Source organism: Xyrauchen texanus, chromosome 35 (assembly GCF_025860055.1).
Source record: "Xyrauchen texanus isolate HMW12.3.18 chromosome 35, RBS_HiC_50CHRs, whole genome shotgun sequence".
NCBI lineage: Eukaryota > Metazoa > Chordata > Actinopteri > Cypriniformes > Catostomidae > Xyrauchen > Xyrauchen texanus.
Window position 1 is genome coordinate 35,347,491 of NC_068310.1, and position 14,103 is coordinate 35,361,593.

Genomic DNA, 14,103 nt, shown 5'->3' on the forward strand with positions numbered 1-14,103 from the left:
GTCAGGAGAGTGAGGTTTACACACTGCACAGCTATCTACCAGCTGGCTCCCGTTACACGTGGATGCTGCGGAGAAAAGCGTGAAGCCTCCACAAGTGCTACGTCTCTGCGGTAATGCGCTCAACAAGCCACGTGATAAGTTGCGAGAATTGATCACAGACGCGGAGGAAACCAACCACCATGAGGACTTAAGAGCGCATTGGGAATTGGGCAAGCCAAATTGGGGAGAAAAAGTGGAGAAAATAAAAAATAAAATAAAATAAAAAACACTCCTGAATTAATTGCACATGGTGGTCTGTTAGAATTGTCTCTTTTAGAACTTTCGAGGAAAAGGCAGAAAAAAAGAGAGAAAAAATTACTGCACCGATGTTCACCTTTCAGCATGGGTTTTAATACTCTTTATACACTTTTTTTTCTTCTTCTGGTAAGTATTGATTGGGATTGGAATAACACAATAAACTGCATCTGGGATTTCATTCAGTTTGTACTCGTGTAGTCTCGGTGTCTAGGCCATCTGGTATCCATAAAGAAAAACTAAGGCAATATTTAAAAAAAAAAATGTATTTATGTATTATAAATATATTATGTATATTTATAAAATATGAAAGAGGTGTGAACATTTGAGACAAAATGGAATTGCAAAATGATCTTCTCAACAATATATTCTGTTTATTAAACCTCTTATTAATGGGTTATCAGCTGTCTTCCTTTTCTTCGGCAATCTAACTTGTTTCTGAACAGCAATGTATATCGAGTAATTATGTGATTTGGCTCCTTAATGTTTCAATTTAGGAGCCAATGGCTCCTACGTCATTTTTTTTAGTCTGGAGCCCTGCCCTAGACTCAACCCTAAACTAAATCTTTTAGCATTTTTACAATGATAAAATCCAGCAATTGCTTTATCTAATTGAGAACACCTCCAAAGGGAGGTTTTTTCACATTCAGCTCATCAAACTATAGCTAATATAAACACACACACACCAAATGGGCTCAGTGTCATCCAACATATCTAATCTTTCCCTTTAAACATTCCTGTTTCACACAATGAACCCTTCCCCCCTCACAGGGTTTAACCGCACGCTAATCATTCTCCATGCACTAAACAGATCCCGGACTTACAACCATATACCGTATCCCTTTCTCACACACACACACACCTGCAAGGCGCCCAAGGGGACTGTAAAGTTGGATGGAGATACAGTAGAACCTTTCATATTTTCAGAGGACACTCAAGGGCAGAGAGAGAGAAAATGATAAAGAAAGGTAGAAAGAGAGTGAAGTGATTTAAAGGTGAAGTGTGTCATTTGAGCTACGCTAGTGGCACCAAACGTAATTGAATAAATAATATATTTCGTTTTTATTATTTGATTTGATTAATGATTACTCGCCATCAATTCAATGGAATTTTCTTAAGCACGTAAATCTCAAAAAATAAAATTGAGTACACAAAGAGAAAATGAATTAAATAACAGGGTAAGTACTGGTATGTTATTATTCAAATGAGCAGAACAGGGCCAATAATGTTACAATATCGTTCCTTTGAGCAGCCAATAGTGTTCCGTCCTCTGTAACTAGTTGACCAATAGCATTTAAGCATTCCTCATTATCTGTGTGCCACTCTCTTTTATGGTTATGCTGTAAAAGAATCAAATCCCTGCTGATTCAATGACTCAACAGCAGTCAATCAGCAGGGATGTGGCTCTGAATCACTGCAGAGTTTCAATGATCAGGGTTGAATCAGCAGGGATGAATCATTTGATCTGATTCACTTAATCCAGTGATCCAGTCCAGTTGTTCAAGCACAGTTGGAGTCACCTCCACAGCCTGAAGCCAAATTAAGTAAAAAAGCGTGGGATAGAAAGAAAAAGAAAGCAAAGAATAAGAACAGCTGGGAAATGAGGAGAAAAGATAACATGAGGAAGAAGAAAGGAGCATTTATCTTTCACACTTTACAAGACTTAACTGCTCCCACTGATGTGCTGTCGGCATTGTTTCAGCACCAGATTCGATAAAGGAATTCTGCAAATCAGGTAACGCCACGAACACGTCCCACAAATTATTGTTGAATGCAATTTGTGCAATTCTCCATATTGCATATTCATCATATGTTTCGAGAGAAATCTTTCCCCTCTAATACAACAGTGAAAAAGAGAGGGAGCTTGAAAAAGAATGTATAAAGTTTGTGAGTGAATTTAAGAGAATATGCCACGTTTATGTTACGTTTCTGTGTTAGTTTGGTGACAGTGGGCATCCACAACATGGCAGACGGCAGCTTATGTTAGTGACGCAACATAACAAGCCTCCACGGCTTCTTGGCTCCTGTGTGCTAGAATGTGTGTGTGATTTGTGGATGTGAGTCATGCACTAATCAGATATAAAAGAACGACAATATTTCCAGTATGTAACGTGTTCTGATCGCCAAAGATGACAAAGCTCTAGATGGGGCGCAAGCCCCAGGCTCTAGAAAAGCAAGTTATTCTTGATTCTTTTACTATTTAAAATGTTAAATCAAACCCACTTCCAACAAGGACTGCACATTATAAAACATCCCGTCCTGGATATAGTCATCAGATTCCCCTATGCAGTTTAACTCAGTCACTGTGCAACTGTCATCCAGTCTATAAAAGCTGATCAATATAAACAAAGACTGTGAGGATTCAGAAAGCGATCAATCGGGTGACTGGCATCAGGGGTCTCCCCGGCCTGACCCATTGAATTAAACTCTTTTTTTTACTGTCCTTCTATATTATACAGTATTCAATTAAGGCCTAGTTTGTACATCACTGCCATGCTATTTTTTAATAATAAAACAAAAACACTCTTTGTTTTGCTTTTTTAATGCATGTCCAAATCATGGCCTTGTGGAATTCAGATCTATAATCTAAAGTTGATAAAGTCTATATAAAATATCTTGCGCATTTACAACCTATAAAATCGTTGCATTCATGCAAAATATCAATTATATGCAAAAGTATCAGGACAGGATGCTAGACTGCCCGAGGCTTCACATGCAAAATTACACATAATAACTCATTTTAACCCGGTTGACAGAATTAGGTTGCATGAAGACACATTTTTAAACCCTCTATAATCTCTTAGTTCAACAGGATTTGTTACAGAAGCTGCATTATCATGCAGAAATTTGCATCTGTGCTTGGCACCCAACACACACCAGGCAGCATGGGGGACATTTCCTTGTGCACACAAACACTAGCACAACCGCTTTGCACTAAAAATACACCGAGGTGCATGAACAGCACACGGAGAGTAGAGTACGTCTGATGGTTTACATGCAGCAATCTCTTCCTAGTCAGATCACAAGCAGCAGGTTGATTTGATCATCTCTGCCATTGGGGCACTACAGTGGCACTACAGTTCACTCCCAATGAGGAAACAGCACAAATAAACCTTTATAAACATCTGCAACAATGTTCCATTATTTACACAATGACAACATCAAAGCATAAAAAGCTTAATAAACTGCATATACAATATTTATAACATATTTGTATAACAGGTATTGTATAGAAGAACATAAACCTAGTGCAATATACCTTTAAATGCACATTTAAGAAATGACCATTTTAAAGCAGAAAGCAACTTAAATTGCACATATTTATACCATAAATAATATGTAAACAATAATATATACCTACCTATTTATTCGTGCAATCTTGCTTTAAGTATATATTCACACAATGACATTAAAACATCAGGCATCAAAGCATAAAAATCACATTAAACTGCATTTATTTATAGCACAGATATGATGCATTAATAATAAATAGCTATATATTAGTGATCTAGCTTTAGGTATATATTGGGGTCGCAAAAATGCATCTTTGTGTATTATATAAAGAGAGCATACAAATGTATACAGAGTATAGAGTGAGGTATAGATTTTAAACTGTGTATTATCCTATATTATACACATATCATATCCTGTACAGTAATACACAGGCCCTACTCCTTAAAAATACACATGCAGCTTTGCAGTTGTTGCGCACTGCATGGACTGGCGACCTCAAAGCGGCTCAATGGACCCGTTATCAGAGCCCGTGATAATCGACCTCACTAGTGATAAACTCACCCATAGCTCGGTTCCCCAGCTCATGTTTCCCGCGCGTTCTCCGCGTAATAATCCACGATTCGTGCGCTCGGACGCGTGTGTTTACGCCAAACCACAGCGGCGTAACAGAGACCGTGTCTCTCTATCCTCCGTTCCTGCGCGAGTGAGTAAACGTGTGTGTGTGTGTGTGTGTGTGTGTGTTTGCGGGGGGGGGGGGTGTATGGGTGTGTTCTCCCTGGGCTTTTGCTTACTGCCTCACTCTCTGTCGGTCTCTCTCTCTCCTAATATGTGTGTGAGAGAGAAAGGCGCCTAAAAAGCAGCAATTTTACTCGCTAGTTTCCTCAAATTGGCACAGAGCCGCAGAACCATGATGTTCAAACGCGCACACACGTTTGCGCGCGCACTCTCGTGGAGACAGACGCAGAGTGCGGGCACGCGCCCCACTGCCTCGGTGACAGCTGCACCGCGGGAGCGCGCAAGCTGTGGCGCTGAAGGGATTTGGGAGCGGGGGAAATCGATAAGTGATAACTCAGTAAACAGATGGTACGTTTTTTTTTTCAAAAACAATAAGAGTTGTTATTTCGCATTTTTATTTCGCAATATGCGTTTGGTATTTTTTGGTGTATATGACAATTTTTCCATTCATAGGCTACTTAATTGCATTACTTATTTATAATTACTTATAAAAACCCTGATCAACCTCGACCAGATTAAAAATACAAGGATTGACATGAAACTGTTATTTGAATTCTTTCAAATAAATCAGATAAATTATTCATGAGCTGGCCAAAGAATTTAAAGGGGCAGTGTTAAATTAGAAAACATATATTTTAACATTAGACTTTAAATTTCGATTTTGTATTCACTATTGTTTTATATAGAATTGTTCTAGAGTCTATACAGTATTTAACACAATTACATCGGTAGTAACTGTAATTAAATTACTGAAAAATTAAGAGTAATGCCATTACTTTTTTAATGAAAAAGTAATTTAATTACAGTAATTAATTACATAGTAATGTATTATACCCAACACTGATTATAAGTATTATCCATAATGTGGGTTGACATTGGTTTCACAATAATTAAAGCATTAAAGCAACCAAAACATTATAGAAACAATTGTAGGCAGGTCGATGAAGAAAATATTGCATTATTAGAAGATTTTTAGATGCATATCTCAGCTCTATAGGTCCATACAATGCAAGTGAATAGTGAACAAAATTTTTAAAGCTCCAAAAAGCAAATAAGGGAAGCATGAATGCAATTCATATGACTCCAGTGTTTAAATCCATGTCTTAAGAAGCTGCAGGAAGGACAATATATAGTAAAAAAAAAAAAAAAGGACTTTTAATCTTTATGTCTGGGATGCTATTATATTTAGGTCTGACACTATTGCTATATATGCTCATTAACCAAAGAGAGTCACCCCTTTGCCCCAGTCTCTGTATTTTGGGTGATGGGGTGGCCATCGATGTAGAGAATGGACACATAAAGAGTTGGGTCCTAACCAGCATCATGATCGCCAGACAGATAGTTTTAAGGGGACGGAGGTCGGCTGGAGCGCCCTCATTTCAGGAGTGGTGCTCAGAGATGGGGAGGGTGACGGCCTTTGAAGAAGGGTCATTTAGAAGACTAGGGAAATTGAATTTATTCATCATGTACGACCACTGAGATGTTGTTGGGGGCCAGGGTAGGGTTGGGGTTTGAGAGGGGGAGGGGTGATAGTGGGGGTTAATTGTTGATTCTGTTTAGTTTTTCTTTGTTCAAATTGTGAATCAATAAAACCTGTTAATCAGAAGAAAATAAAAGAGAGTCTCACCAGTTCTGTTAGAAGGAATGGGTCAAAACACATGTTTGGACTTTAGACTCAAGAGTTAGTATTTGTTAAGTAAATAAGCCCAATGATTTTCTCTCGGTGCTTGTGTCGACATAAATAAAGAACTGCATATAAGTGTGTGACGAGGAGGAGGGTGGTGCCGGGCCATGAGGACACGGCCAGCTCTGAATCGGGCTAATCAGCTGTGAGGGGGATGAAGACGACCCAGAGTTGCCAGTTCGGAAGAGAGAGAGATGCACGCGCCTGCGCTGCATGTTTGTTGATGTTTGATTTATGTTGAGACTGATATGAAAAGTTACATCGACTGTTCAGCTGGTTCTCGCCCATCATTAACTGTTACAGAGGTGCCGAAACCCGGGAAGGAGGAGGGATGCGCTGTTACGGAGTCCTCACCGCTGCCGTCTGCCAAAGGAGCCGCCACGGCTGTCTGCCTGGGGACAGAGGAACAACTGCAGTCCACCAAAGAAGTGGAGGAGCAGGCTGCCAGGGGCCGGAGAACTCACTGCAATCTGCCAGGGGAGGAGCGAGCTTGAATCCCCCAGAGGGGCGGAGGAGCGGTTGAGGACTGGGCGACAGCGTGTCTGGGAACCAGTGAGCAAGTTTTTCCTCGCTCTCTTCTCTCTCTGTTGCTCCGCCTCGCTCTTTTCCTCTCACCCAAACCTTCCCTTGTCTCTCAGGGCTCCAGAAAGGTTGGGAAGACCTGCTGGCAAGTATGGCCAGAAGGGCAACACCCCCTCCAGGAAGGGAGAATGGGTCATGCCGTGGGTTTCCCTGATCTGAGTCGGGCGATGGAGGAGTGTGATGAGGAGAAGGGCAGGGCCAGGGCAGGCCAATCAGCAGGGAGGGGGATAAAGACGAACCAGAGGCGTATGGTATCTTTCTCCCATCAGTGGATTTGGCATCACAAACGGGCCTCTTGACTTTGCTACCCTCTGCTGAATATGATGAGCATTACTATTAGGTTTCTGCTGTTTTTCTTCTGTCTGAGAAACGTTTTCAACTCTACAGTCAGGCAACTTCAGATTCACCCTAAAAAGGTTTCCCTGGGGGATACTTACGTCTAAGAGGCTAGAGAGCCTAGAGAGAGGAGCAATGAGTGAGTCTGTCAAATGTTTGTGAAAAATGCAAAAGGGGGCCCGAACAAATAGCTACGGCTGGGTGTAGGCATGGGCAGGGGTGGGCAGAACCAGAGACTATTTAGCGCGAGATGGACCACTGGTTAACAAATCAATGGAGATGGGGTTCAGTGAACAAATGACAGCTGGGCGCAGGAAGTGCCAGTCTCCAGATAGAGTGAAAAACATGTTGCCACCAATCTACTGTCTTTCACCAGGGTACAATATTAAATAAACCTGTGTTTATGGGTAGATCAGATACACCATGAGGATGTGTTCAAATGGAGTCAAAAATATCGTTACAAGCACAAGAATAACCCCCCAAAAAATCTAATTTAATTCTTTTAATCATAATTCTTGATACCAGAGTTGGCGGGATGAGACATTGGGCGAGTCATGTCGACCTGTAGATTGTGAAGAGCAACTCTGCAGTAGTAGATTTTAAAAAACAAAAATAAACTTAATTGCTGTATTTCAATAATATTAAATTTATTATGTATGAAAGAGCTTACAGTCACTGATTGTACAGCTAATGACTGACCCATCCCAGTTTGCTTTACCAATATTAATAATGCATTAAAGATTACACATTAAGTTGGAGAACAGCAAGGTTGGGAAAAGTGGGTTTAATTAATGTATTATACTTACAAGTAACTTGCACACAATAAATCCAACCCAACACAAACACATGATCTTACAAAATAAAATAATTTTTAAAAACGTAAATTAACAATAAAATCTGAAAAGGATGACCATGGGTTTAAATAACTGTTGAAGGGACTCCGAGACATGAAGTGACCTAGCTTTCACTTCAAGTATTTTTTAAAAGAAAATCAACTTATCAGGATACTTTAATCCAATAATAGACTAATTGTGCATGAAAACGGAAGTCTAAGTACACATGAGCATCAGCCTATGTTCACCTTTCAGTCAAAACTATTTCAGCTGTTCTTTTTTTCCTCTCCCACAATTAACTGAGCACATTAATACACTCATAGTGTGAAAGTTGTTCCTAAATCAGCTTAGTTAGTAATCATTAAGCAATTCATATCAGTACAACTGGGCTAGGCTGATTCTCAATCGGTATTCTTTTGAAACCAAGACAGCTTGTCTGAATGCAACAGAAGCGGAAAAGCGCATCAGCCAACACAACACTGTTTAGGAACGACAACTCAAGAAAAACATAGAAATGTTGCGAGTGGGTGAGTCAACTCATAGTTCCAACTATTCACCCAATCAGAAGTCTCTCTCTCTCCTTCTCAACTAATCACAGTCTGTCCAAGCCAGTGACGAATTACTCAAAACACCCTGTCGAACTCTGATTGGCTGGTGGTGGCAGGGTTTCTGTTCTGATTGGCTGGCGGCTGGGGCATGTGACCTCTTCTGCGTGGAGGGGCCAGGTATTCAAACATGGAGGTGTTGTGCGTGGACAGCATATTTTTGAGGTCAGAGGGCATGGGGTCGGACCAGAAGAAGTCGTGGTTGAGGGCGTCATCACTGTCTATTCTCTGAGCCGGATCCAGAACCAGAAGTTTGTCTATGAGGTCCAGAGCGTACGGATCTTTCACATAAGCCTTCAGTCTGTCCTTCACCTTACGCTTCTGGCCTTTAGGAAGCTCCATCTTCTGATAGAGTTCATACTTCTTATCCACTTCAGGCCAAACCTGAGAACATCAAAAGACAGGGAGGTTAGAGTGTGTGTTTGACATTAGTGGTGGTTAGAGCTGTGTGAAATAGCTAAAATAATCTGTGACACTTTATAATAAATATTCGGTTTGTTAACATTAGTAAATGTATTAAAGGGTTAGTTCACCTAAAAATGAAAATTATCGCATAATTTACTCACCCTCAAGCCATCCTAGGTGTACATGACTTTCTTCTTTCAGCCAAACACAATCTGAGTTATAGAAAAAATATCCTGGCTCTTCCAAGCTTTATAATGGGAGTGAATGGTACCTTAGATTTTGAAGTCCAAAAAAGCACATCCATCCATCAAAGTAATCCATATGGTTGCAGGGGGTTAATAAAGGCCTTCTGAAGCGAAGCGATGTGTTTTTGTAAGAAAAATATCCATATTTACAACTTTAGGAACTATAAATCACCGGCTTCCGGTAATGGCCGTTCGCGCGATCACAAGAGAGTCGAGTTCCGACGTGTGACGTAGGCGTAGCTTAAGCTCCGGTGAGAAGTGATGAATGCGGAAGTGTGCGTTGTTTACATCAAAAGGAAAATGGTGAAAAATAGTGAGTTGTTTTAGCTATACTGTAGATTAGTATTAGTCTTAAAATGGTGCGTTTGTGCAGTCTATCCAGTCATTACAATCACCATTCATAGCAGCAAACACTATCAGCCTCTGTTGGCATTACCTGGCATTTCCTGCATGAGCACCACCACGTCTCCCGTACTATCCGTCCAACAGATTATTTTTGTGCTGCTGCTGCAGCCTCCTCCATCTCACTGAGTTCCTGGTTGGTGTACTCCGGTTCAAACAAATAGGGCTGGGCAAAAATCTCAATCTCCTCTTACATCGAAATCCTCAGACATTTTTCTTTCAAAATCGTCGTTTTTTTCTAGTTTGTGACCGGCGTTTTGTTTTGCTCAATCCTCTGCACTTCCAAATTCGTCACTTCCCACCGGAGCTTACGCTACGCCTACGTCATATGCCGGAACTCGACAAACATGAACGCGCGGACGTCCAGAAGCCAGTGATTATAGTATAAATAGTTATAAATATGGATCACATCACCACATCAATTCACTTCAGAAGGCCTTTATTAACACCCTGGAGCCGTATGGATTACTTTTTTGAATGATGGATGTGCTTTTTTGGACTTCAAAATCTAAGGTACCATTCACTCCCATTATAAAGCTTGGAAGAGCCAGGATATTTTTTAATATAACTCAGATTGTGCTTGGCTGAAAGAAGAAAGTCATATACAACTAGGATGGCTTGAGGGAGAGTACATTATGGGATCATTTTCATTTTTGGGGTGAACTAACCCTTAAATCTCACAAACAAACAATAAATAATATATTTTTACAGCATTTATTATTCTCGATTATGTTAATTTATGTAATACAACTGTTCAATTCAAGTTCATGTTAGTTAATCATGCTTTGCTTTAAAAACATTTTTTTAATGTATTAAAAGTAGAAATTAACATCAAGATTGACAAGTGCTGTTAAAGTACTGTAAATTGTTGATTCATGATAATGTTAACTTTATTTTAAAAGTGTTACCAAATTATCTTGATATATTTGAAGAATTGTTATTTCAAGCAAACAACCATTTTAGCCAAGCATATTTATAATATTTCATGCAAGTAAAATACAGGAAAAAAAATCAAGTTAAAAATTTTTTCACTAAATGAACACAAGGAAGTGACATTTAGGCTAATCATTTTCATTTCTGTGTACTAATATAACAATGCATGGTAATAAACACCATTATTTACCCATCTATATTCTCACAAAAACCTTCACATGAACTCATTTGTTTTAATGATACATGTAACAAAATTTTAAGAAATTAATCAAACCAATCAACTCAAAACACCATTTTTACCACTTAAGTTTACATCTAAGACACTATTAAAACATCTCTGTCTTCATGCTCTATTCCAAAGAAAGTCATTAGACAAGGAAGGTTTGTGAAACAGTTAACAAAATGTATTAATACAAATAAATTGGTTATATGTTGCTTAGTTTTAAATATACAGCAAAACCATCACAAATATACAGTGAATATTTGGTGAATCACCAAGCCCTAGTGTGTGTGTTACCTCTGGTGTAATAGAGCCACACAGCTGACTGATAAGGGTGAGCTGGTGTTGTTCCGTGTTGCCCTGCATGATGGGGCTTCTAGTCCACATCTCTGCCATGATACACCCTCCACCCCACAGATCTATAGGAGGCCCGTAGTCTCGCTCTCCTAAAACAAACACACACACACACACACACATAGTGAGAAACCAATAAATGTATCCTGCAGAATGTGTGTGTGGATGTTTCTCTTGATTTACCCAGCAGTAGTTCAGGCGGTCTGTACCACAGTGTGACGACCCGGTTTGTATATCGGTTCCCTTGACTGTTCTTGGCCAAACTGAACGCTCTAGCCAACCCGAAATCAGCCAGCTTCAGAACTCCATCTCTGGTGATCAGAACATTGGCTGCCTTCATGTCTCTGTGGAGAATCTGATAGAGAGGGACACTCAACCTTTAAACCGTAACAAACAAGAAGAGCAAAACAAATGGCCTTTTCTCGAGCCACATTTGATTCAGAGAATCTGGGAATATCACACGTAAATTACACACGTAAATACCACCACTGGTATGGTGCATCTATAAATGTATAGTGCGAGCGGTCACATGGTCTTACCTTGTTTCTGTGTATGTAGTAAAGTCCATTCAGCAGCATCTGCATCACCTTCTTTATCTCAGCAAGGGTGAATTTAACATTAGCGTTGCTCAGCAGCCCGGCAAGGTCATGCTCACAGAAATCAAAGACTAGATAGATGCTGCCCTTATAACGGTTAAACTGGGTGGCTGAGAGAGAGAGAGAGAGAGAGAGCGAGAGAGAGAGAGAGTGTGTGAGTTTAAAGAATTCCATATTCTTTGACATAAGGTTTAAGAGTAAAAAATATAAACTATTGATCCCAAAGGGTAAATATGGGTGCAATAGCAGCAAAACAGTCAACACTGTACATACATAGGACTTTAAATACAGAAACTAACATGAAATGTAGCCCATTTATAAATATAAATCAAATGTAGGTACACCAACACTGAATTAATAATGTTTGCATATGACCTTTTTACAACATACAGGACATCCTGGTAGTGTAGTAAACAGAATTTGAATACTACACCTTTTGTTCTGCAGATCTCAATGAGGTTCACAACATTCTCATGTTTGAGCAGCTGTAAGATTTTGATCTCACGCAGCGCTGTGATCGGGAACTGAGGAGAAGAGAAAACACAGTAAACACTCCGAGATGACACACAAAACACATGACAGCAGAGGGGGAATTTGAAAACTTTTGCCCACCAGCCAAAGTGTGTGACGAATGAAGATTCTTACCAGCCCCTCAAAATGTATAGCAGACATTTTTATTTTCTCATTTAAAATATATGAATGTCAAATTGATTAAATGCATTTTTTGACTATAGCTCCCTACCTTTGTTCAGTTTCGACCAGTAGGTGGCGATATGCATGAAGAATGTGGAAGTGAAAGTGGAGATTTATAGTAAAAAAGGACTTAAATATTGTTCCGTTTCTCACCCACACCTGGAGCTTTAAAGTTTTGGTCACTATTCACTTACATTGTTTGGACCTACAGAGCTGAAATATTCTTCTATAAATATTTGTTTGTGTTCTGCAGAAGAAAGTAAGTCATACACATCTGGGACGGCATGAGGGTGAGAAAATTTGAATGTGTACTGTTGGGTGAGCTACCCCTTTAAAAGTAATAAACTAAGTTAACCAAAACATGAACTCAGTGAAAAAGTGGGCTTGTGTTGTCTAGTGAGTGGGCTTGTGTTGTAAGTGAACAAATGTGGTAAATCAACAATAGTGCATCATTGTGTCTAAACCATAATTTCTTGTTAAAAGCCAATCGGAGGCAAGATGTAAGTCATTGTGGCTGGTAGATAAGCTATCACCAGCATTTGACTGGTGGCAGGTGTTCATTTTGACTGGAATATTATGTGAGAAATATTTGCATTTTAAATCTGAGCCTAAAACCATATCAAACGAAAAAAGATTCCACTCAAATTTAGTGTTGCATATTCGCACCCCTTCCTTCTCGTTCTCCATCAGTACTTTCTTCAGAGCCACCTTCTTCCCCGTCTGTCTGTGTTTGGCTTTGAACACCTCCCTGCAGAACAAACAGATCAAAGATGTGTGGTTATGGCACTGATTAAACCATGGAGTCTTTGAGTATTTTTTTAATGCTGCATTTATGTGCTTTTTGGAGCTTCAAAGCTTTGGTCACCATTCACTTGCGTTGTATGGGCCTACAGAGCTGAAATATTCTTCTAAAAATATTTGTTTGTGTTCAGCAGTCGAAAGAAAAACATACGCATCAGGGATGACACGAGGGTGAGAAAACGATATAAGAATTTTCATTTTTGGTTAAACTATACCTTTAAAATTACAAGCCATACAAACCTTTATAACATCAACAAATGTAAGATTTAGTGAGAACGCAGCACTGGTTCGAGGGGTATGTGACATTTCTCTCAACTGGCTTTTATAAGTCATACACGAAGACAAAGCAATAAGATGAATATTTATGCACACAAACAACAAATACTCACCCGAAGGTGCCCTGGCCGATCTTTGCCAGCTTCTCATATTTAGAGAATTCATCACAGAAAGGAAACTCGACCCCATCATAGTATTTAGACATGATGGCAGTCTCTCTGTCCGGCCTACATGCACACACAACGCACACACACACGTTTGTTTTAAACACGACTGGGACCTCCCAGTGACTTTTAATGTTGTTAGATTAACCTAATTATAGTTCATACATCCTTAGACATGTTTTGATGTTAATAAAGACATAAATTTGTCATTTAATGACGCAGTTTTCAAAGTGTGTTCCCACTAAACGGCAAAACCTGACCCCCCACACAAATATCAGATTTACAGCGCTGTTAAAAGCAAATAAACACATTTAAATTGTACAAAGATATGCTAGGATTGTATTAAAGCTTAAAATGGCTAAAAAGTGATAGAAAATCATTAAAATATTCATACTTATCCCCGCCACCGGAGCTTCCGGTTTTGTCTCGCTGCATCCTTGCTGTTCCTCTGCGGTCCGCCAGACGGATTCTACAGCGCCAAGAAAAACTCTACCGCCCCTGCCGACTGGATGAACAGCTGTCATCTACTAGCTTTATAAAAACTACATTTTATAAAGTTTATTGGCTTTATAAAAACTACATACAATAAAGTTTACAATACCTCCTTTACAAATGTGAAATACGTTCACTGATAATGTAATATATATGTGTGTATGTGTAATATTGAAGCATGCTAGGAAAAAAAAACTTTTAATTTAATACATATTTATA

General features: G+C 39.4%; 2 protein-coding genes across 2 annotated transcripts in view; both read right to left on the reverse strand.

Annotated features, from left to right (window-relative positions):
• Positions 1 to 4,249, reverse strand: part of LOC127629054 (formin-binding protein 1-like) — a 91,275-nt gene extending 87,026 nt beyond the window's left edge. Inside the window, exon 1 of the mRNA XM_052106082.1 lies at positions 4,090 to 4,249. Coding sequence (XP_051962042.1) covers positions 4,090 to 4,113 — 24 coding nt within the window. The 5' untranslated portion in view covers positions 4,114 to 4,249. The remainder of the gene's footprint in view (positions 1 to 4,089) is intronic.
• Positions 4,250 to 7,616: 3,367 nt separating this feature from the next.
• Positions 7,617 to 13,843, reverse strand: LOC127629063 (cyclin-dependent kinase 9). The gene is made up of 8 exons (XM_052106101.1): positions 13,787 to 13,843; positions 13,342 to 13,455; positions 12,818 to 12,899; positions 11,892 to 11,982; positions 11,402 to 11,568; positions 11,046 to 11,217; positions 10,806 to 10,954; positions 7,617 to 8,687 (listed from the first exon to the last, which is right to left on the reverse strand). Exons 1-8 carry the CDS (start codon positions 13,825 to 13,827, stop codon positions 8,322 to 8,324), a joined length of 1,182 nt encoding a protein of 393 aa, XP_051962061.1. The 5' UTR covers positions 13,828 to 13,843; the 3' UTR covers positions 7,617 to 8,321.
• Between the last annotated feature and the right edge of the window lie 260 nt (positions 13,844 to 14,103).